Raw genomic sequence first — 25,371 nt, 5'->3', positions numbered from 1 at the left:
GTTTTAAAATCATCTAGTATAACCAAGTTCATTGTTAAAAAAAATATGAAATGAGCCTCTTCAGTTCCATTAAGGCTAATTTGATTGTATATTGCAGTTGTGCAAATAAAAAGCAAACAGCAATTTAGCCCATTATCTAGTAAGTGTTAATATGATTAATATTATTAATATTAATATTATATTAATTTGAAAATGAATATAGAATTGTGGTTATATCCAGTAGCACTTTTAATAGCTGGTAAACTATAATGAGAATACAACATTAAGGAATTGCAGCTACACATCTAGCAGAAATAATTCATTTGTTGAAATGGTAGTCCCAATCTGGCATGCCCTGCCTCCTAACATAAAAGGGAATGAATGCCCTCACACGTGTTTGAGACAGCTCTTGACAAACATAATAGGGAAATGTATACCCCATATGGTAAGCCTGGCATTATAGACCAGTTTCTGTGTTTTTGCCTTTAATCCAGTTATATAATATTCTAAGTGACTTCTGTGGAAATGTAGGCCATAATGCTGAACATCCCACCAACCACAACATTCCTGCTGCTGCCAGTTCTCTCACAACCCTCACAAATGAACAAATGCAGAGGGGGGCACTATAGAAAAGGATGGCCAAGTGAGAGGGTTATAGGGTTAAATGAAAGGGTAAGAAAGATAGCAATAACAACTATGGAGATAAATGCTCTTTGCAAGTATTTTCTCACCTTCAAAACAAATTTTCTGAAGAAATTAGGATGCAGAATCTACTGACATTTCAAACTATAGGCTATTGGGAGCTAACATTAATAAACAAATATAATTACCATTGCTACAGATGTTAATTATTTAATGACTCATTCAAAGGATGCATTGTGTAACAAGCTAGTATACAACTGTAAAAAATATATTGCACTGAGCTTTGCTATGTAGCTTCACTGGTTATTACTAGGCTACCTGTCCTTGAGGACCATTTTAAGCCATGCCAATTTCCCTTTTGGTACCTGAATTAACCTATCCCACTTGGTGTTAGATTAGCTTTACCCATTCCATGGTCAATAAGTATATATTACTTGTAGTGACAATAACTGGTATTATATCATAGAAAATTTCAGGAGACCCATGCATGAGATAAAGCATTTAGGTGCTGCCTCTGTCCATTATTAGTACAGTGGACAGCTCTAGGGTAAATTTCTGTTTCCCATCCATAGATCCAAGTTGTAGTTAAATATGGACAAGGATGAGCTTTATTTATGTGGCTGGGGAGTCTGTTTCAGAGCAGCAGCATCCTCTGCACGATAAACCTCCAAACCATTCTGTTGTAGAAGAGGTTTACATCCCTAGACCAAGTATTTCTAATGGCATTTGGCTTGCTGCTGTGCAGTAAATCCATCAGTGCTGGGTTGGAGTATGCTTGTATGCCAAACAGAGGTCACCTCTTAGCAGTCTGTAGGATACTGAGAATAATGACAGGGCTTTGAGTCGGTATACGCAGGACATATTGTTTGGGCCTTTTAGTAAGGTATTACTGTGGGTGCTCATGTTGCATGCATCTAGATAGTTATATGCCAAAGGGGCATTATACTCAGAGACTGAGTTAATGAGGGTAAGTAAAGGTGACAAGGACATCCATAGATCTAGTCACAATCCCTTTGTTTATAAGCTGTGGCATACAGGACTTTTTTCTAATATTGGGCACATGTTGGTTGAAAGTTAGGTCATTGTCTACATACATTCCCAAATCCCAAGCAACTGTCAAAACGTCATGGGGTGTATTGTCAATGTAGTAGTTCTCCAGGGTAATTTACTTCCCAAAGGATATGATAATGAATTTTTTGTTATTTAGTTTAAGTCCATGATTTTGGTACTGGTTATTTAATTGGGACAAACCTTCCTGCAGGCTATATAATCTTAGGAACTAAGACCAGGTGTTTTTGAACATTAGAAGTTTTGGTCTAACCTTGGTGCGGTATGCATTATTGTTTGGCCAGTGGCTCTCATCGCTGGCATAGCATGGTGAGAAAAGCATCCCCAGTGCTGTGGACAGGCTACCAGTTAGATTTTTTACTGTCTGTATATTGACACAAGATTTATTTCCCCTTACATTCTTTACAGACAGGGAGGATTTAGCTATAATTTTATCTAAACTTCATACTGCACCATTAGACCAAAACTTCTAATGTCCAAACGAAACTGTATACCACACCATGGTTAAACCAAATCTTCCAACATCCAATAAACACCTGGTCTTAGTTCCTAAGGTTATATAGCATCAACATTTCACCCAGAGGTTTCTCTAAAAGAACCCTGGACTACCCAGGTACCATGCTTTCCACTTGTTTATTCACTTATCGTCTGTTCCTTTTGATGATTATCGTTACCCACGGCTCTTCTGTCACTAACACACGAGACCCAGGCTCCAAGCACTATTTCCCTATACTAGATAGACTTACTGATATTTACAGTTTTACTGCTTCTTCTATTGAATCCCTGACCCTCCAACTATTAAAACAGGTTACCACACCAGCCCTTCCTCAGTCCCCAACTAGATGGACACAGGCACGCATACACCCACTTTCAACTCCCTACCAGGTCTTCTTGATCACATGGACCTCTTCCCTAGTAGTCCAGTGAACAGACCACCCAAATGCAGGCTGTGAGCTTAGTGAACTCCAGTTCAAGCCTATATGAATATTTTCTCCAGGTTAATCCACTCCTTGCAGGCTGATTTGAAGAAGCTTAAATTGCAAAAATGCTTTTTCAAGTTCAGATGTTTTTTAAGTCTTTTTAATATCTACATAGCACCGCGTGTGTGAGACTGAACATGGCCATTAATAAAGAATATGATAGCCTCTAATGTTTTTCTTTATAGACCTGACAGTTATAAAATATGTTGCAACATTATAACCACTAGTGACCACGCCGATTGGATCAGAAGTTGATCCTGATCAGCTCTTATAATAGATGTTTGCTATAATGATCTTTACACATTACATATTTTTATTTTTATTTTATTTATTTTATTTTATATTTGTTGACCAGGATAGTCCGACTGGATGCATGTCCATTTTCAGCGGAGGCCCGGGGAGAAAAGCTCCAAGGGTAAGCAGATACAGCATTACATAATACCAGCATTACATATTACAAACACTATTTACAGAGATTACATAAGTAAGCAAGTTAAACAAGTTCCACAGGTTACAGTTAATCCTGAGCACAAGTCAGGATTAAATTAAATTACACAGTAAACTTGTTAACAGATTTTTACACATTCTAGAGAGAGTTAGCCAGGCTTCATACAATGACATAGCCAGTTAAGTGACAAATGATGTTTGAGTCTAGTTTTAAATTGACCTAAGGTGGAAAGTAAGGTAATATCAGCTGGAAGAGAGTTCCAGGATCTACTTACAGAGTTTGCAAAGAGAGAATCACCGGCTGTGTTATTAATTTTGCTAGTCTGAATTAATAGTTTGTTAGAGGATCGAAGCGGTCTAGGATTGTTATAGGGGGTGATAATATTTTGAAGTGCAGGAGAATTGTCCGGATTATAGAGGATTTTATAGGCCATAATCAGTTGGTTATACTGGATTAGGCTGGGTAGTTTCAAGCCAACCAAGCTGATTTAGATTGATGCAATGATGTGTCCTAAAAGGCAGCCCAGTGGCAAACCTGGCAATGTGGTTGTAGCAAATTGAGAGTTTGTTAAGGACAGTCTTGTTCAAATTCGAGAGTAGAGGGGATGCATACAGAAGGGTTGAAAGAAGGTGAGAGTGAGCTATGGCAATTTTAGCTGAAGGGGTTAGGAAGGCTTTTATTCTGTAAAGTGACCCTAGTTTTTTATTGATGGTTTTGATAGTTTGGTTAACATGTAGGTCAAATTTTAGATTATTGTCTATGATGACACCTAATAGTTTTGTAGATGGGTCAGGGGCGATTATTGTGCCATCATTTGATTTTATGGTAAAGGTGAAAGCGGTAGACTTACGTGGTGAAAATAACAGCATTTTAGTTTCTTTGGGATTTAGGATCAGACGATGTTCAGAAAGCCAGTTTTCTATTGTATTAAAGGTGGTCTGGGTAGCTGACCATAACTCTACTGGAGATGTGGCTGAGCAAATCAGAGTAGAGTTATCAGCATATTGGATACAGCTGACTTTTGGGATGACAGTATAAAGGTCGTTAATGAAGATGGAGAACAGCAAGGGCCCTAGTATAGAGCCTTGTGGTACTCCGAGGGTGTTAGGTAGAAGGTTAGAGAGTTTGTTCTGCCAGAAGACAGACTGCTGTCGACCATTCAGGTAGGATTGAAACCATTGGAGGGCTCCAGTATCTAGACAGAATGTTTGCAGGGTGTGGATTAAAAGTTGGTGATCAGCCATATTGAATGCCTTGGAAAGATCCAAAAAGAGGGCTGAGGATATATAATTATTGTTGCGATTATGGTTTATGGTGTTAGTAAAGGCTAGGAGGGCTGAAATAGTGCTGTGATGAGGACGGAAGCCATGCTGAGTGTCTGCCATAAGGCGATTTTGGATTAGGTGGTGCATGAGTTGTCTATGAATACATTTTTCCATAATCTTTGCAAGTGGAGAGAGTATAGCTATTGGCCTATAATTGGAGAATTCAGTAGAGCTGCCTCCTTTGTGAAGTGGGATTACATAGGATATTTTCCAGATGGTGGGAATTTTAGCTTCTACTATGGTTCGATTGATTATTATTGAGATGGAGTAAGCAGTAGTATCAGTTGATTTTTGTAGGTACTCGGCAGGGAGTTCATCAGCAGAAAGTGTAGTGGGTTTTAATTTTTTGATCAAGGTACAGATAAGTGAAGTGGCGACTGGTTGGAAGCTGAACGCAAGTAGGTTTCTAGGGGTGCTACTTTCAGGACCAGGGGAGCTAGGAGGTAGTTGGCTAGCTAGGGCTTGAATTGTCTCAGTAAAGAATTGGTTAAAACTATCAGAAACATCTTCAGGGGTTTTATCAATAGTAGTAGCAGGGATTGGGGTTGAAGTTTGTCCAGGATGTAGTAGATTATTTAAACCTGCCCAAAATTTCTGAGAGTTATTTTGGTTTACTGTCTGTAAATTACAGTAGTATTGTTTTTTGTCTTGTAATAGTATCATGATGATAGAATACATTTTTTCTTAGATTCCTTAGGCAGGGTTTAAATTTGTGTAAAAAATGTTATATTTATTTAGAAAAACTGAATTAACACTTGGGTAAATTAAACAAAATGGCAACAGTTGTTTGGCACCAAATTAAAGTTTGATTGACAGATACTAAAATGGACATTCACTAATGATCCTGAGACCCACCTCTGGGGGCCTCCTACACTATCGATATGCCGAAGGAGAGGAACACACTCAGGATATGCCCACTATTCATTATTATAAAAGGCAAACTACTGTGAACTAATTTTGTCAGTTTAAGTGCTCATCTACCTGAATTAAGATAAAACAAAATAAAAGGACTAAACCGCATCCAAACAATTCTGAACTACTCCATTATTGAGCTCTATTCAGAACATCAGTTTTCCTGATTTTTTATATGATCAACAACTTGCCTCCCTATAGGCAAAAGGGAAGAAATCATGGACTCACTGCACTGAAGGACTGTCTAGATGGGTGGATGATGCTCAAACATTCCCACAGATCTGCTTCGGTGCCACCGACCAAGATGTTATTGGTTTTGCTAGGTAACCACACTAGTAAAGTAGTGTTTGTGTGTTTTACATTTTTTACCCCCCTGGCATATCTCCAACAGGGCAATCTGTGGTACATCTTGGAACCTAAACAGGTTTTCGATTTACTTGTATTATTTACACAAGACATCAAGCTCAGAGAATAATGGACTTTGTATTACTGTAGTACCTCACAGGCCATTTTACGCAGATGAGGGAGTGGTTTTAGTGATTGACAGGTGAAAGGGGTGGGCTGTTATAAGGGAAACATGAATGACTGACAACCATGCAGATATAGCATGAATATTCCTTGTATGTTCGTATTTTATCCTTTTCCTCCATGTAGTGAGATCTCAGAGTTGGTTTAGTGGGGGGGTGAGGGGCACAGTCCCCCACATGGGGTGTGCAGGGGGCTTGCCCGCTACAAAAATAAAGGAAAAAAGTATATTTGCAGTTATAGTGTTATTATTTTTTTTTCCTTTGTTGTTGCAGGAGAAACAAGCCCTGCCACACCACCCTTAATTAAATATACCAACTCCGAGATTGCACTACACTGAGGAAAAGGGAAAACTACTAATAGACAATGAATATTCGTGCCACCATTGGTATGACTATTACTTATTTACTAACATGTTACCGATGGTCGGACAGTGGGCAGGGTTTAGGCAGGACTTGCTACTGCACATCCTGCGAGGTACTACAGTAATACAAAGCTGAAGAATGCACATATGACCTAGTCACAAAGTAATACTGAGTGTTGATGCCATGGTTTGAATTCATTCATGAGAGCTATCAGTACTATATATCTACACCTGTCTATCCGTCTGTCTATTGATCTATCTGTCTATTTATATATGGATCCCTAGTGTTTTGTTGAAAGGCAGTTATGGTGATTTACAAATAGCAGAGGTGAGTATTTGTGAATGGTAATGTAAGCAAATGTGGATCAAATAAATGTCCAAGTGAAAAGTGTGTGGATATTAAGTTGAGTGGATCTTGGATGGAATAGATTGTGTTGTCTGTGTTCAAAATAGGTAGATGGATTGTGTAATTTTAATGGAGGGAGTTTTCCATTCTAATGCTGAAAGTTTCAGATATACCTAAAGTTTTGATATTATGAGGTCAGAATGTGTACAAATGTTTGAAGGTTATGGAAAGGGTAGGTTCTAGGGAAAGGGATATATTTAATGTTTTGTGTGTATGCATATATGTGAGTGTGTGTGTGAGTGTGTGTGTGTGTGTGTGTGTGTGTGTGTGTGTGTGTGTGTGTGTGTGTGTGTGTGTGTGTGTGTGTGTGCATTTATGTTTGTGACATGTTAGTGCATATTTTGGATGCTAATGCCAACAGTTTTAGATATACAGGAAGTTTTGGCATTAGGAGTTGGGAGTGTTTGCAGGTTAGGATTAGAATGACAGGGAAGAAAATAGTTTTAGTGTTATTTGTGTTTAATTTTGTATGTAGTGAGTATCTAATTGTCTTCTGTAATGGTAGTGTTACTTAAAGGGATTTTCTAATGTAAGGTATTGACTTTGGGATTATGGAAAGGGGCAGGGTTATGATAAGGGTTAGTTAGCAAGCATTACTAAAGCAGTGCAGAAGGACAAAGCTACTCCTTAATAATGTAAGATAAACCTAAGGTAACCTAACAATAAACATGCTCCTGCCCCATGTCTTTCAACCTCTTTAAGCAAGAAATCCGGACAAAGTCTAAAATAATAGGGGGACAAAGGCCCAAAAATAGGGACATATTTTAAATATTCCTCATATAAACTTAGAAAGTTGTTAGAATAACAGGATTTGTGTTAGTATGCATTTTCTGAAGTATATAAAGTCTGAAACTCAAATGTAGGTCATTATATAGTGACTTCAGTCTTCACTGATTTGCCAGAAAACCACAAATTTTATGAGGTGTAGACCTAAAACACGAGACAAAAGTGTGGACAGTTGAGAGGTATGTTCTGCCCCTGAATCCAACCCTACATCCTACTTTAGAAAATCCTTTCCATAACACTACCACCATTTAGGCAAATTAAGTGTAAATGTAATGGTAGAGTTTTGGTTTGCAGATCGCAGAAGGAATGGTTTGTTTTCCTTTTGCAATATATGTTTTGCTGTTTAGGGTTTTCAGTAAGTTCAGTTTGTTTCGTAATCTGATGGCCATAAATGCAAATATAAATCTCTCTGTCTTTCTATTCATAGCATTCAGAACAGCCTTATTGCATTATCTCAATTTTTTCACTATTAGGGACAGTAAACAGTTCACTTCTCTTTGCAATTCTTTCAACTTTAAAGACAGCTTTAACTTAATGTATTTGTACTATTTGCTAGGAAGGAATATTGTATCATCTTGTCAGTTAGTGTAGAGGGCTAACGCTCTGACTTGTTAATGAACTCATTCTTATGGCAAGGGTGTAGGGTTTGAACATTTCCCCCTTCATTCAGGGGTGGGGGTGGTATCATGGTTAATGTCTTTACCTCACAGGTGCAAGGTACACAGTTTGATTCTGACCTCTGGCTCTTGGCTACGCGTGTAATAGGCTGCAGACTGATAGCCTTGTATTTACCAATGAACCTATCTGAGGGAAAATTATTTGTAACTTTTAAACTCATTTTAAAACCACAATAATGATCAACAAGGAATGAAAGAGCACAACTCTAAACTATGCATAAAACAATCAACTAGCAAACACATGAATGTAAATTTGAGCTACATACCTATTTCTTGCATCATTAATGGGCTGTCTGCCTGCTCTGAAATGGAATCCTGGGACTCATCAAACAAACACATGGCAATAGCTGGTGATGCATTAAATGAAGTTGTGACTTTTGCTGTTTCATATTTGTAGCTGAAATAAGAGAGGCAGTGAGAAGGGAAATACAGAAGCAGTGGTCATAGCTTTATTCTTCATAATTGTTCTGCTAATATTAACAGCTAAACCAGATTAAGAGTAAAATAAAAACAAATGGTCACATTCAGAAACAGTGATTTAGATATTATGACTTTCGAAAAATCCGTGAAATGCATGTTATATTTATGAAAAATAAATGCAAAGCTAGATGTTTGAAAATGAAGCACATCTTTAAATGCATATTATTAACACTAGACAAATATAGACAAAAATAGATATTTTGGAATATTTAGCAGCATTCTAGTGATTAAAACAAGAAATGAGCACAATCAGTGGTTAACTACCTGTAACTAAAATGAATCACATGAATAATAGTGCAAGTTTCTATTCCTCAGTGGTGTGCATCTTCTCTTTAGGGTCATATGAGAATGACAGCTGGAAAAAGATTGCATCTAGCCAGCCTTCTCCTGTATACTTAGTAAGGTCAGACATGTATGGATATAGAAACACCGAACAGTTGAATACTCTGTACGTTATGTGAGTACTTGCAGACGTTGGAGTTCTGTGGGTAAAAGGACAGGTGAAGATAAGTACAATATATTCATCACTGTAGGTAGCTGACTGATGTAAGGGCATAGTGCTTTGCCTTTGAGCGTTCTTTAATGGGAAAGAAAGCATCATGTATTATAGATCAGAAATGACTGACACAGTTCTGTGCCCACCCTTTTGGTCATCTGCTAAGAGAAATGCTACTCTTTACGTTTCCTTCAGTGTTTACTTACAGAGATAACTAAGGACTGCATCAGTCTTCATTTCAGTCTTCATTTGAGTGCAGCCATGGTACTCAGTTACTCTTGTTAGGTGCTTTGACTCTGATAAGTGTAAATCGCAAAGTTATTGGAAGATTTCCTGATAATTTCTCATTTGATATTCTGCTACTTGTATTTTCCTTATTAGTTTATGTTGACTCTGATAAATTATCACCTTGTCATAAAGAAGGGACATCTGTGCCCCTTTGAACTCCAAAGCAAGTATGGTAGCCTGTACATCTAATATGTCCACTTCTACTATTTTGCTAACCAAGACTCAGATATATATATATATATATATATATATATATATATATATATATGTAAAGTAAAATGTTATTACGATTTGTTTTCTTTTCTGCTATTGTACATGAACCTATGCCACTTTTTTAAACATACTACATTTGATGAAGATGTTTAAAAAAAAAATAACAAAACTCTTAAGTAGTAATTTCCATTGCTCCAAAGGTATATGCTTCAGAGACACAAACAAGTCCACAAGTTTGCTTAAAAGAATCAGGAGTACGCTGGACTTAAACAATAGACCAGTGTTGTGAGAGCAAGATAATCAGGTAGAGAAGCAATAACATGAAATTAGTGAATTAATATAAGAACTATAAAACATTAATCACAATACCTATAGGATTAGATGTGTCAAATATGGATCTGCAAGAAGACACATCTGAAAATGACTGAATGTTTGTTGACTGCTGGGTGAACTGTAAAGCATAATCTCTACTTTATATCATTAATGTTTAGGACACTGAAGGGCCTGAAGAAGTTACCATACATAAAACAAGCATTGTTCTTATGAATATTTATATGAAAATATGATGATATTGTACTGTAGAACTTCTCTGTATAGTATGTAGTAAGAGTTATTTTAAATGTTTGATGGAGAGCGATTTCTGATTGATATTAAAGAAAGAAAGTTCTTTTTATTAGTCATAATCATCCAGACTTCACACTGTAACAAGGTAACAAAGGCTAGAAAGAAGCAAGTTAAAATGAATATAATGTTGAGACTGCCAACTGTTGGGGATGTAAAAGTGTATTGATCATATTATATGCAGAATTAAAAGATAATTTCCCACTGTTTCTATAGAGGTAGATTTCTAGACTAATGCCCCTAGTTTATGCTATAAAAATGTTTTTACAAGTAAATATGATTTAAAAAGCATAAGGAAAAATATGAAAAACATAAAAAATGGTACTTCTTTCCGGCATTTGCAAAGTTACTATCTGTTTTTTCCTAGTTGGAGACAAAGAACCTGCAGGTTCAACCAATTAGTCATGAGAGGTTTGAACTGTGTTTTCTGAAAGAAATCTATATGGCATAATGTAATTCACTTTCAAAGTTACATTGGCAAGTAGTTCATTGAAAAATAAATTAAGTTTACAGTTGTGGAAAATAAATAAGTTATACAAGTAGTTGCTGCCCTGGCAGCCTTTGTACTTTAATGAATAAAATATAGCAGGATGCAATTTAGTTTAGTTATTTAAGAGTAATCATTGCACATTTAGTTGAAGCTAAAAGTTAATTTTTACCAAAAGCATAAAACCTGCTTTTCCCATATATGAGGAGAAAAGAGGTAAGACAGGTACAGACAGCAGTCTCTGTAAATGGAAACACAGGTTGTAGTATGTACTTTAGCATGGTTTACCTTAACTTTAAAACAGGAAATGCATGGGGATGCCGACATCGATTTGGAGCAACTACTCCTATTTGGAGGAATAAACTTCCTTTCTGTAAAATGTACATAATCATACATGTGTGCTATGAGTTAAAAGGGGATAGAGGTTTGAAAATGTACTTAGTTTTTTTTTTCTTTTTGAGTCTTTTTATTGAAGTGAATAGCATGGAAAATTGTGACATAGGCTAAAACATAGATGAGAAGAAAAAAAATGCATACAAAATCAGTCTGCCAAACACTGGTGTGTGCACATAAGCAAAAATTTAAAAATATATATTAAAAAAACTGTCATGAATTATAGGTGGGATTAATATGTTTTTGAACAATGTGGTTGCTCTGTCAATATCACTGCGGAGTATAAATGTCCTTGCAGGTATGTAAAAAAGCAAAGAATATTGAATTACATTAAGAAGTATAAGGTGCAAATAGCAATGTTAGAGAAGATGTATTTGACAAAGAAATTATTTTAGGCTATACATTCATACCAGGAGCAAAGTAAAAGGTAAATAATAATACTGGTTGTGAGAGGGGCCCCAGTAGTGATAGAAGAGAAAACAAGACTAATGGTACATTCTTCATCATCACCATCTTAGGGGTCGCCACAGAAGATCATCTGTTTCCATTTCTTCCTGTCCTCTGCATCTTGCTCTGTCACACCATCCACCTGCATGTCCTCTCTCACCACATCCATAAGCCTTATCTTAGGCCTTCCTCTTTTCCTGTTACCTGGTAGCTTCATCCTTAGCATCTTTTTCCCAATATACTCAGCATCCCTCCTCAGCACATGTCCAAACCAACGTAATCTTGAATCTCTGGCTTTGTCTCCAAACCTTCCAACCTGGGCTGACCCTTTAATATACTTATTCCTAATCCTGTCCACCCTCGTCACACCCAGTGCAAATCTTAACATCTTTAACTCTGCCACATCCAGCTCTAACTCCTGCCTTTTTGTCAATGCCACTGACTCCAACCCATATAACATAGCTGGTCTCACTACACTCTTGTAGATGTTCCCTTTCACTCTTACTGGTACTCGTCTGTCACAAACCACTCCTGACACTTCTCCACCCACTCCATCCTGCCTGTACTCTCTTCTTCACCTCTCTTCCACACTCACTATTACTCTGAACTATTGATCCCAAGTATTTAAACTCATCCACTTTTGCCACCTCTACTACTTGCATTCTCACCATTCTTCTGTCCTCCCTCTCATTCACACACATATATTCTGTCTTAGTCCTGCTGACCTTCATTCCTCTTCTCTCTTGAGCATATCTCCACCTCTCCAGGATCTCCTCCACCTGTTCCCTACTCTCACTACAGATCACAATGTCATCTGCAAACATCATAGTCCACAAGGACTCCTGTCTGATCTCGTTTGCCAACCTGTTCATCACCATTGCAAATAAGAAAGGGCTCAGAGCTGATCCTTGATGTAATCCCACCTCCACCTTAAACTCATCCATCACTCCCACTGGAGACCTCACCGCTGTCACACTACCCTCGTACATATCCTGTACTACTCTTATATACTTCTCTGACACTCCCGACTTCCTCATACAATACCACAACTCCTCTCTAGGTACCCTGTCATATGCTTTCTCTAAGTCTACAAAAACACAATGCAACTCCTTCTGACCTTCTCTGTACTTCTCCATCAACACTCTCAGAGCAAACATCGCATCTGTAGTGCTCTTTCCCAGCATGAAACCATACTGCTGATCAGTAATCATCATGTCCCTTCTTAACCTAGCTTCCACTACTCTTTCCCATAACTTCATGCTGTGACTGATCAGTTTAATCCCTCTATAGTTACTACAGCTCTGCACATCACCCTTATTCTTAAAAATCAGTACCAAAACACTTTTTCTCCATTCCTCAGGCATCCTTTCACTTTCCAAGATTTCATTAAACAATCTGGTTAAAAACTCTACTGCCATTTCACCTAAACACCCCCATGCTTCCACATATATGTCATCTGGAACAACAGCCTTTCCATTCTTCATCCTCTTCATAGCTATCCTTACTTCCTCCTTGCTAATCCATTGCACTTCATGATTCACTATCCCCACATTATCCAACCTTCTCTCCCTCTCATTCTCTTCATTCATCAACCTCTCAAAGTACTCTTTCCATCTGCTCAACACACTCTCCACGCTTGTGAGTACGTTTCCCTCATTATCCTTTATCACCCTTACCTGCTGCACATCTTTCCTAGCTCAGTCCCGCTGTCTAGCCAATAGGTACAGTTTTTGTTCTTCCTCCTTAGTGTCCAACCTTTCATACAACTCCTCATATGCCTTATGCTTAGCCTTCGCCACATCTCTCTTTGCCATGCATCTCATCTCCTTATACTCCTTTCTACTTTTTTCATCTCTCTGACAATCCCACTTCTTCTTTGCCAACCTCTTTCTATGTATACTCTCCTGTACTTCCTCATTCCACTACTATGTCTGGTACATTCTTGATAGTGAGGAGTTATTGGCTGATGAAGAGGATTACATTAGCATGCATTTATATTCCACTTAAAACTACTGTTATTGAGTTTAAGAAAATGTAGGGAAAGAATAAGCTTCCAGTAAGGAATATTATATATGGGTTGGAACTGGAACCTGGTTTGTAACATTGAGAATTTATCAGGGGGACCTAGAAGGGTAAATATAACAAAAGAAGGTAGACTTTTGAAGAAGTATATAACAATATTTGATATGGAGATGTGAATTCAGTAGAAGGAACTCAGTCAGAATTGACATAATAGTTTCATAGTTTCATAGTATAGTACTAGGCTATCTGCCCTGGGGCATTTGTAAGCCTAGCCATAGTGATGTGGCTTTTGCCACCCCATGAAATGGTACAAAAATGTACAGAATAAATTTAGAATACTGTGCCTCTGTCTAGTAGTGACACAATGAAGGTCCCCTTATATAATAGAATTAGTTTACTGTGCCCCTGTCTAGCAGTGACACAGATGTGACCCCTGGGGTAAACTTACGATCTCCCATCCACTCATCAAGATTTCTCTTGAAGAGAGTCAGTGAGGGGCTCTGCCTAATATGAACTGGGATCTTGTTCCAAAGCATGGGAAGCCTCTGGGTTATGAATCTATCCCTCCAGCATGTCCTATTCATACTTGTGCCGAGGTTTAAGTCTTTAGCTCTCATGGTCCTGATGGATTTGGATTTTTTGAGGTGGAGCATGTCCATCAGATCCTGATTGGACATGGCCTTGTACGTCAGGCAGAGATCACCTCTGAGCAGGCGGTATGCTACTGAATAGAGCTGAAGTTTCTTTTCTGGCAGAATAAGACATTGATCCTCTTGGTGAGGTACTTTTGTGGTCTATCCAGCTGTTGCAAATGCCGGGTGAGGTACATACCAAATGGGGCATTGTACTCAATCATGGGTCTGATGAGGGAGGAATATAGGGGTACAATGACATCCTTGGATCTGGATGTGAATCCCTTCATGATGAGGTGTGCAAGGTAGAATGTTTTTCTAACCACTTTGGCAACGTGGGTGTCAAATGAGAGGTCGCTGTCGACTTGGGTCCCTAGGTCTCTGATTACTTTTTCTGTACTCAGTGGGTTGCTGTCTATGTGATAATTTGTGGGTACTTTGTTTTTCCCAAAGGGGATGACTATACATTTTTTGGCATTTAGTTTAAGGCCGTGACTCCGGCACCAGTTGTCCGTTTCTGTGAGGCCTTTTTGTAGGATGTGTGTCTGCTGGTGTATCAACTATGGTGCCTAGTTTGCAGTCATCTGCGAACTTTGTCAGCCACAGCCCTCCCATGTTTGCTTTAACATCTGAGAAATAAATGCCGAACAAGAGGGGTCCCAGGACAGATCCCTGTGGGACACCACTTGTGACTGGCTTTGAGTCTGACATTGCTCCAGTGATTTTAACTTTATGGGTTCTGTCCTTTAGCCAGTTTGCAACCTATCTAGTGACATAAGGGTTTACTTTTAAGCTGTTGAGCTTATCTATGATGCCTGAGTGGGGTATTGTGTCGAAGGCCTTAGCCAAGTCCAGGTATGCTGTATGGACTGCTTTGCCCTCATCAATGGCTCTAGTGACTGTTTCGAAAAAGTCAACCAGGTTTAAAAGGCAGGATCTGCCCTTTACAAAGCCGAACTGGGTGGGGTCAAGTGTCTGTAGGTCCCCTATGTCTCTGTTTATGAGTTCCATAATGATTCTTTCCATAGCTTTGCAGACCAGGCTGGTTAAGCTTATGGGGCGTAGTTTCAGGTTCTGTAGAGGCATCCCCCTTGTGGAGTGGGACCACTGTTGCTGTACGCCAGTGTTCAGGTACATATCCCGAAGTAAGGCTAAGGTTAAATAGCATTTTTATGTGTGGGTTTAGCTTCTCTTGGAGTTCACGTAACACGCAACCCGGGATACCATCAGGTCCCATTGATGCTGTGTTTTTTGCTTTGTTTAGGGCGGTTCTCACTTGGACATCTGAGATGACAGGGAGATTACATTCAGCTGGGATAAGTATTTCTTCTTTTGGGGGTGAAGGAGGGGAGAAATTTGCACTGAACCTGTCAGCCAGAATGTTGGCAATATCTGTGGGTTCAGTGTATTTTTTGTTGTTGTGAACCAACTCTGAGCATATCTGAGGGTTTCCGCCCAGATTTCTAACATAGCTGAAGAAGGCTTTGTGGTTATCTTTAGTGTCCTTAGCGATTTTTCTCTCAAAGTTGGCATTAGATGTTTTTATGAGAGAACGTAGTTTTCTGCTAATGTTGATCAGGGATGTCTTCCCTTCAAGGGATTTTGCTCTGACGTGCAGTAGCTTCCTTCTTTTGTTATACAATTTGTTTATGGCTGAGGTCCACCAGACAGGACGCTTACCTTTGGTGGAGAGGGACTTGGATTTGTTTGGGATTGCATGATCCATGCATTCTTGGAGATGTCCATAGAAAGCATTTGTGAAGGATTTGGCATTGTGGGATGTGGTATCCACTGGCACAGTGGGCTTAAAGGATACCATCTCAGTCTTAAGAAGAGTGAAGTCTGCTTTTGAGAAGTTTTTCACTGTGGTCTTTTGTGCTGGGGTGGAGGTGGGATATGTATATCCAGGGTGATTATTTTGTGGTCAGATCTCACTAGTGAGGGGTATACTTCCGGTGTGGAGCATTTTGTCCCCATGTTTGTGATGATCAGGTCTAGTATATTATCTCCCCTAGTGGGAGAGGTGACTAGTTGTTCCAGTGCATTTGAATTTATGAATTCCAGGAACCTTTGGGCTAGGGTATTAGGGCTAGAATAATGTACCCAATCTATGTTTGGGTAGTTGAAGTCTCCCAGTATGATGGTATTTTATGATACATTCATATCCTCCAATGTCTTCAGGAAGGCTGAGTAGGGTTCTTGAGATTGGGAGGGTGGTCTGTAACATGCTACCAGTTGTATAGCAGTTTTGCCTATGGTTAGTTGCACCTGTATGGTCTCTGATGCTTCATGTGTTGCTACTAACACAAGATGTAATAAGTTGACTAGACTTGATAGAAATTATATTTTACAGAGCATGTGCATTTAATTGAAAGCTTTGAGACACATCCAATAGCTATATCAAATAACAATGTCTTTCGGCTTTTCCCATTTAGGGGTCACCACAGTGAATCACCAGTCCACTTATGATTGGCAGTGGATTTTTACCGTGCCAAATTGCCAGCTTGGTGCCCAACCTTCGAAGAAGGCACACCCATTCATGCATGCACCTACCTGCATGTCTTTAAACATCACACAACCATGGGAAGGACATGCAGACTCCGGACAGAATGCGCTCCAGCCCAGAATCGAACCAGAGAGCCTCTTGTTGTGAGGTGAAAATGCTAACTGCTGTACCACCACGGCCTATACCAAATAATGCACCAATAAAAATCTAAGATAAAAATGCAAGATAATGAAATAAAGAGAATAATTTAAGACATGGATAGCTTAAAAGATTCAAGAAATACTAAGAAAGATAAATAAATATTACTTCTGAAGGGACAGATAGTGAGTGGGATAAACTGAAAATGGAGTTTAAAAACACTGTAGAAATAAAAAAGAAAAATATATCAGAAAGAAGCATTAGGAATTAGTTAAAGGGACTGACAAAGGTTAAAGGTTAATATATTGTGGAAGAAGGGGAAATTTCACAAAACAAGAAGAGATCAAATGCAGACTGCTAAAGGGAAAAAAGAAAGCATTTTGGTAATATCATATGCATGTTTAGTACAAAGGTTGCTGTTACGCAGTAAGTTTTGATAACAACTCCAGAGTGCAAAATCCTTTAGCACAGTGACTTAGGCAACAAAAGTAAAAGTAGTTATAGCTAAATTTAGGGAGCCTATGACAAGAAATATAACCAGAGATTATACACAGGTATTTGAGATATTTTAGAACTTTTATGAAAACATGTATGAGGCAGAGGAATGGGAAACCAATCAAAGGCACTAATAGAAATGCCAGCATTAGAGAAAGATGAGACTCAGCAATTAATATGTAAGACAAGAAGAGATGAGATAAAAATGGTGACATATAATCAATCAACAGGTAAAATTTCCAGGAATGTATGATATTCTTGTGGAAGTCTGGAAGCTAGGAAGAAAAAGTGATAAAGGTCTGAATGGTATTTGTTTAACAATATTATAAAAGGAGGATAAGCACTTTGGATAAAAGATGCGAGGTCTGTAATAGCCAACGAGGATATTCAGACCTGGCTTCCTATAAACCTATTGCAATGTTAAACTGTGATTATAAAGTGTTTAAGTACATGCTAGCTATGAGAATTGCAAAGGTGTTACCAAAATTGATAGATACTATCAATATGGGTTTGTAAATGGGAGTAAGCATTTGACAACATTACAAGAGCAATGAAAAACCAGAGGAAGCAAAGTGTGAGGAAATGGCACTATTGTTGGTGGATCTTGATACCGAAAAAGTATTCAACAGTGTCAGCTGGGATTTAATCAGTACTGCAATGGCATATTTGCATTCCCTGATATAGTGATAGGGCTAATATGGAAGATATATGAAGGTCCAAGGCAAGAGGTAAGGTTGAAGTGTTCCATACCTCTCAACCTCTTAGAACAAAAATTCTGAACAAAGCGTAAATGATTGGGGGATAAATGGAGACAGATTTTAAATATCGCTCTTACAAATTTAGAAAGTTGATAGATATACCATTCATGCATTAGCATGACTTTTCTGAGGGATGTGGAGTCTTAAAGTCAAATGTTTGTTATTATTTAATGACTTCAATCCTCAGCTATTAGCCAGAAAGGCACAAATTTTAGGAGGAACACAGATCCGTGGTGGTGGTGCTGCGGTAGCATTGTCACCTCACAGTAAGACGCTGTCCGGTTCGATTCACAGCTAGAGCGTCTTCTGCGTGGAGACATGCATGAATGGGCGTACCTTCGTTGAAGGTTGTGCATCAAGGCTGGTAACTCAGCATGTAAAATCAACTACCAATCATTAGCAGACCGGAGTTCCGCTGTGGCGACCCCTAACCAGGAAAAGCCGAAAGACACAAACAAACAACAAAAATATGAGGAAAAAATTAGTCTTTATACAGGTCATGTGACTTTTGTCAACAAGAGTAGAAGTTATTGATGATAATTAATTAAAAAAACTGAAGGAAGTTACACGAGGAGTGACAAGAGTTAAGTGGGAAAAGTTGATTCTTTCCATAGAACAAGGAGGTTTAGGGTTAACTGATTTGAAGAGACACAACTTTATTGCACAGTTTGTTTCATCTTTGTTTCTGCTGCCTTGAGGTTAATGTATAATCAAAAGTTATATACCTACACCCTATGAAAAAGCTTAGGGAATCTGCTATTGTAGTCCTACTATTAGCTTAAATAATAAATAAATTAATTAATTAATTCTTCATCTCACTCCGGATTAGCAATTCTGATTGTAATGTTTAAGAAAAGTGTGACTTGAAGACCAAATCACTGTCTCACAAGCATCACCAGCTGATGACCCTGTGAAGAAATTGGGTTAAGCTATTATATCTCTAGTTGTCTGAGATCTAACAGGATCCTCACAAGTCTTGTTAGCAGTGTCATAGCAGAACCCACTAAAGTTATCTAACTAAATTGGAGTGGCTTGTTTTCTCAAATGAATCCCTGGGAAAATGAGAATTGACTGAGCTCCCTAAAATTTATGGTCATAAGAATAAAGATCTACAGCTGCCTTCTTGGACCCATCTAATGGAGGGCAATATGGGCGTTATGAAAAAGATATCTGCCTCCCATTTCCAGGTTTCAGTCTTCACCTGCTGTAGTCACTTTTTTGTATGGAGATTTGCATGCTCTCTCCCATGCCTGTGCATGTTTTTCTTAGATGGTCTGGTCTCCTTCCACCCTAAAGAACATGACAATTGATTGGCTACACTAAACTGTCTATTTATATATTGTACTTACCCTTGCCTCTGTGGCTTGAATCATGGCTGAAGAGGGTCTGAAAATGATGAGTTTACTTACATGGTTAAGAAATGAGTTAAATAATTGCAACAGCTCTTTTCTGGGATACTGACCTACGGATAAAACAATGATAGCCATATCTTCTGATTAAAAAGAAATATGTGCAACATGTTTTTGGAAGACATCAAGGTTTCCACTTCATATACATTGCTATCAAAAACATTATTTTCCAAGATGAAAGTTCAAAGAGTATGACAACCTCCTCAAAGGGCCACTTTATCAGCTTTTATGAAAAAAAAAGGCCAAAAAGGAGTTGTTTCTTTGAGACATTAAAGGCAAAATGCTAAATTTTCCTCAGGAAAAATTCACCTGTAAACCTTGCTACCAAAAATGGATTCTAGGGGAGAAATCTAATAAGGTAGAACAATTAATCTAAATAGTGAAATGTGACAATCTTGAACTCAATAAGTGAGCACGATAGGTAAGAAGAACAGGATCATCCACTTGCAAACAGCAGAAATCTTGCCCATCAATCTAAACAAAATATACCTTATTTTGGGATAAATAAAATTTAAATACACTTATTGTAGGTAGCACAGGGATCAGACCATAGTATCTAAGAGAAGGAAGAACAAGGGTTGTCTTAGCCAGTAAGGGGTCACTTTGGTCAACCTGACCTCTTTTTTCTTGCTCTTAAACTTTCTTTTGAATGACTAGAAAGTGAAGAATATGTCCTTGTCTGCTATGTCTGAGAGCATCATGAACTCTCATGCAAAACTTCATAACCTGAGAACTTCATTTGGAAGTTTTAAGCTCCGTTTCAAAGTACCCACAGGATGACAAGAAAACAGCAAGCATTTCCAGAATGAATTTCCTTTTGTAATCCAGAAATAATGTTTATTGTAACTGATCCACCAGAATGTTTCATCATCCTGCCTTGTGCACCCATATCAGTCAGAGGCAAATTGATAGGGTCATATTCTACAACATCATAGCCATTCTACACAAAAAAAGATATGTATAAGTGTCCCCAAATTATTGAAGTAAAAAGTCTGTGTAATTGCTTGTAACAATGTGCAGGATTCCAGCCTTCAGTCCCTATCTGAAAAGTAAGGATGAGCTTCAACATGGTAATGGAACACAACATAAAGAGCAAGTCATCATGACTCAAATGTCCCATTGGGAAGACACCATTAGCAGTAGGAAAGTAAAGAGGGGCAGAAGGTTGGCCAACATTCATCTTGGCAGTTAATGTCCATCTGGAATTCTATGACCTCTGGCCAAAAGTCATAATCTCTCTTGAAAACTACAGCCATTCTCATATCTCTAGGTGATATATTAGTTATAAGTATCATGATAGTGCCAGCTGCCAGGCTGCACATAAGAAATGGTCAGCATTATGTGAGAACTTTGTGGAATCAGCTGATGGACTCCCTGGACTTGAAACTCTGCATGACTGGCCATCTGGTCAGGAGGTTGTGGAACTCCAGTGACCATTATTTTTATTACTCTTCTGGTCCATTGCAGATTGTTAAAGGTGATAAAGCAAACTAAGCAAAAAAAAGGACAGCAACAGGGTCATAATCTCCTGCACCCTCCCTGTTGACTGGAGTGAGAAACATCTGGACAGACGCTGTCTGGACCCCTCGAAAAAACATGCTACTAGGAGGAAGCTAAGTCTAACTTCTCTCCATTTACATTTATTTATAGTTTGTTAACTGGGATGGTGGCTCTATTTCAGCAACATTCATCCATCCATCTTCAACCCCTTTTTCTCATTTTGCACATGGGGTCAGGGTGTCACTTCAACAGTTCTTCTGTACCACTCATTTGCACCTGCTGACAATTTACAGTGTCTAATCCACCTACTGCATGTCTTTGGAATTTGAGAGGAAACCGGAGCACCTGAAACAAACCTTCTTGACTGCAGGGAGGACATGCAAACTCCACACAGAAGGCACCACAGCTGAGAATCGAACCAGAGAACTTCTTACTGTGAGGTGACAATGTCAACTGCTGCACCACTGTGGCTGCTCATTTATTTCAGCAACAAACCTGGTGAAATGACACACACACACACACACACACACACACACACACACACACACACACACACACACACACACACACACACACACACACACACACTAATCATATACTAAGGATGCATTTTATATTTGAAATATAATAGACTTACGGTATTTGAAATACATTAGTTGTAAAACATTAACTGTGATATAATGTAATGAACACTGAGTATGGGATACCCGTAGCAATCATTACATACATATGTAATCAGAATTGGTAGGTAAAGTAAGCAAATTAAAATATTCTGCATCATATGTTTGAGGCATAGCAGTTAAGGGCAGTCAGCATGTGATCAATGAATATGTAGGGGAATTTTATTCTAGAGGTTTTGTTATCTATAGGTCTCTGGTTCTAGTATTGGTGGACAATTGTTCTTGTGGAGAAACAAGACGACCAGGACAGTTGGGTCTCTAATGATGGAAGATAGACATCTCTCTTCAAAAGTCTTTAACACTATAGACACCCAATATCTGACTCCTCAGTGATCATCTCTCATTTTACGCAACCAGACATCTCACATATCCACTTAAACAGGATGTTTATTAAACATCTCACAACCTTTGCACATTTAACCCAGAAATATTCATTACTAACCTATCATCCATTAACTGGGACTTCCTAGAAACTATCCCCTTAGATGATGCTGTAAATGAATTCAGTACAGCCTTCCTGAATATCCTAAATAGCTTTGCACCACCTAGAAGGAGAGACTGAAAACAAATAATGCAATTTGGCTATTCAAAAAGAGTAGAATGTTAATGCAGGATGGAGAAAAAGCATGGAAAGAATGACAAAAATATAAAACACTACAATTGTCTTGAAAACTTCAGAATGTTTTGCAATCGTAATAAAAAGCAAATTATTGAACTCAAAAAACTACACTACAATAATTATCAGAAGGGTCTATATTAGTCCGTCGAAACGGCTGAAGATTGAACACCAGATGTTCGAACTGTGAAGTTCGAAAACACTGATTATCGCAAAGCCACAGAACACCGAATTTGTTCCCAGGGAAAGAATTCGGTGGGCCCTTTCTGTGGCTTTACAATTATCAGGACTGTGGTGGGAAGTTACGGGTCGGGTTCAGGTAAGTGTGCGATTGTGTGGACGTTAGTGTTAGGGCGCGGGTTAGGTGAGTTAGGGTTAGGGCGCAGGTGAGGTGAGTGTGCGATAGTGACAGACTTTAGGGTTAGGGCAGGATAGGTGAGTTAGGGTTAGAGCGCGGGTCAGGTAAGTGTGCGATAGTGACGGACCTTAGGGTTAGGGTTTGGGTTAAGGTAAGTGGATAGATAGTAGTTTATGTACAGTTTAATGTAGGGCTAGATGTAGGATTTTAAGTGTTTTTGTGTGAATTGCTGTTTATTTTGGTGTGCTTGTGTTGTGTGTGTGTTTCTTGGAACAGCAATTTTTTTCCCCTGGGAAAAAAAATTGCTGTTCTAAGACTTCGATATTTTCATACTTCATGGTTAGAAGTTCGAACATATGGTGTTCGAACTTCAGCCATTTCGGTGAACTGATATAGACCCTTTCAGGATAATAGTAAATGCAGCCTTAAAAAAATTCTGGACAGACATTAAAGAAATCTTGCATCCTATCCATAAATTCAACCTTAACCCCTTTCCCAATAACTTGTCACTCAAACCCACAGTACAATTACGTTTTTATTCCATACATAGTATAACATCTCTAACCAAGGATTCCCCAACATAATCCTAACTCTGCCCAGCAGCCATGTATCACCACATCCACTTTCACCTTCAAACCTGTGATCATATCTTATATAAATTACTCTTAAACAAACTCAAACCATGATCTACATCAGCTGATGACCTTTCAAGAGAATATCTTAAAATAGCAGCTGACAGCATTGACTACCTTATCTCAATCCTTATAAATAGGTCAATCCAGGAATCACATGTTTCCTCTCTCTGAAAAAAGTCACACTTTATCCATCTGCACAAAGGAGGAAATTCAACAGACATTACTAACTTTAGACCTATATCAATCTCATCCCCCCTCTCCAAAATGCTTGAAAAATGTATTCAAAAACAATTACAAAGCTGCTTCCTGCAGGAAGAACTCCTATCCCCACACACAATATGGCTTCTGTCCTTTCCATAGTACTAACACTGCACTATTACTCTGTATGGATCCTGTCAATAAAGCTAGAGATAATATCAAACTAGTCTCATCCTTATTTCTGGACTTGTCTGAAGCCTTCGACACAGTTAATTACAGCAAACTTCTACTTCAAATATCCTCATTAGGTCTCTTTCGGTCCACTCTTCTAGAGTTCAAAAGCTACTTATCCAATAGGTATCAGTCAGTAAAATGGCACTCCATCTTCTCTCTATACCTCCCAGTCATCACTAGTATACTACAAGGATATATCCTTGATCCTCACTTTTTGCCATTCTCACCAGTGCCCTCCACAAGTCCACACAATAGGCCTCCTTAATACAATATACAGATGACTCCACACTCATTTGCACATCTGACAACATTGCACACCTCCAAAATGTTACTCATGAAGCTTTAACAGCAACTAAAAGATGGCTTTGTAACCCACAACTCATGCTCAACCCTACAAAAAGCAGACAACTACTAATTTTTTTCCTCAAATCCCGTTCTCATAAAAAAGCAAAATTTAAAGCCCTCTCTCTTGATAATACAACCATTGAAGTCACTTAGCATAACAAATTATCAGTGATAATAGTGGATAATAATCTTAAATTTGACCTGCATATACAAAATTGCATAAGAAAAACTGACCAAAAACTGGGGTGCTTTACAGAGCCAAAAACTTTCTTACTGGCACAACTAAAGCTATACTTGCCACTCCTTATCTCCTCCCCGCTCTTCTTTATGGCACGCCCATCCTTACTAACCTCCAGGCTTCACAAAAATAACAGCTTGAATAATGCCATAATAAAGCTGCTAAATTTGTAGCAAATACCCCTTTCAGAACCCACCACTGTAAAGCACCAAAAAGCCTAAACTGGTTAGAACTACCCTATCAACTAACATATATACACAACTTCTTACCACCTATAAAATTATCCAGAATCCATCTGCTTGTCCAGCACTAAATAACATCTGCACAACTATGTTCCTACCCCATCATTATGATCCAATAACCAAAAACACCTGCCTGTCCACAAACCTATCAAATCTGCTGGACATTGCCTGTACTTGTAGCATGTTGCTAAGGCCTGGAACTCCTTATCTCTGTCCATTAGTCAGTGTCCTCCCTCCCATCCTTCAAAACCATTCTGAAAGACTTCCTAGCCAAGTGCTGTCTCTGCTCTTGCTCAACATCAGGATAAACTATATCCCTAAATGGGAACAAATACCTATCCATACCTTACATCTCCTTATGTACTCTTCTTCACTCGCTTCCTTACTTTTATTATTTTTTCTCCCCTGGCTTTCTCTTTAAATATACCATAAGCCTGCTTTTCTCTTACTTTGTATTCAATTCTTGTTTGTATTATTCTAACTTACCTTTAATTTCTCTATAAACTGGCTAACATTTCTCTAGCTATTAAATTATTGTCATATAACTTGTATCTATTATTAACCAATGTTTTCATGTTATCTATTTTGGTCTAATTATATAAACTCTGTCTTTCTATTATTTTGAAAGACTGCAAGATAATTGTCCTTAAAATTTTTAGTAATATTTTGGAGCTTTTCTCCCTGGGCCTCCTCTGAAAATGGACTCCTACCAGTTGGACATTCCCAGTAATCAAATACCGTATCAATAAATGGTAAGTAAATAGATAAGTGCTGAATAAAGGGATAGAGCTTCCAGACTCTCTTAGTAGCTCAGGGACTTTAGACATG

The 25,371-nt window shown here is 38.4% G+C and overlaps 1 protein-coding gene across 1 annotated transcript in view; it reads right to left on the bottom strand.

Moving 5' to 3' along the window:
* LOC122815360 (solute carrier organic anion transporter family member 1C1-like) overlaps positions 1-25,371 on the bottom strand; it is a 536,466-nt gene that overhangs the window by 334,806 nt on the left and 176,289 nt on the right. Inside the window, exon 5 of the mRNA XM_044087815.1 lies at positions 8,379-8,509. Coding sequence (XP_043943750.1) covers positions 8,379-8,509 — 131 coding nt within the window. The remainder of the gene's footprint in view (positions 1-8,378; positions 8,510-25,371) is intronic.

This window comes from Protopterus annectens, chromosome 11.part0 (genome assembly GCF_019279795.1).
Source record: "Protopterus annectens isolate FY-2018-M chromosome 11.part0, PAN1.0, whole genome shotgun sequence".
Taxonomy (NCBI): Eukaryota; Metazoa; Chordata; order Ceratodontiformes; family Protopteridae; genus Protopterus; species Protopterus annectens.
Note: the sequence above shows the minus strand (reverse complement) of the source record. Positions and strands in the feature narration are given on the sequence as shown.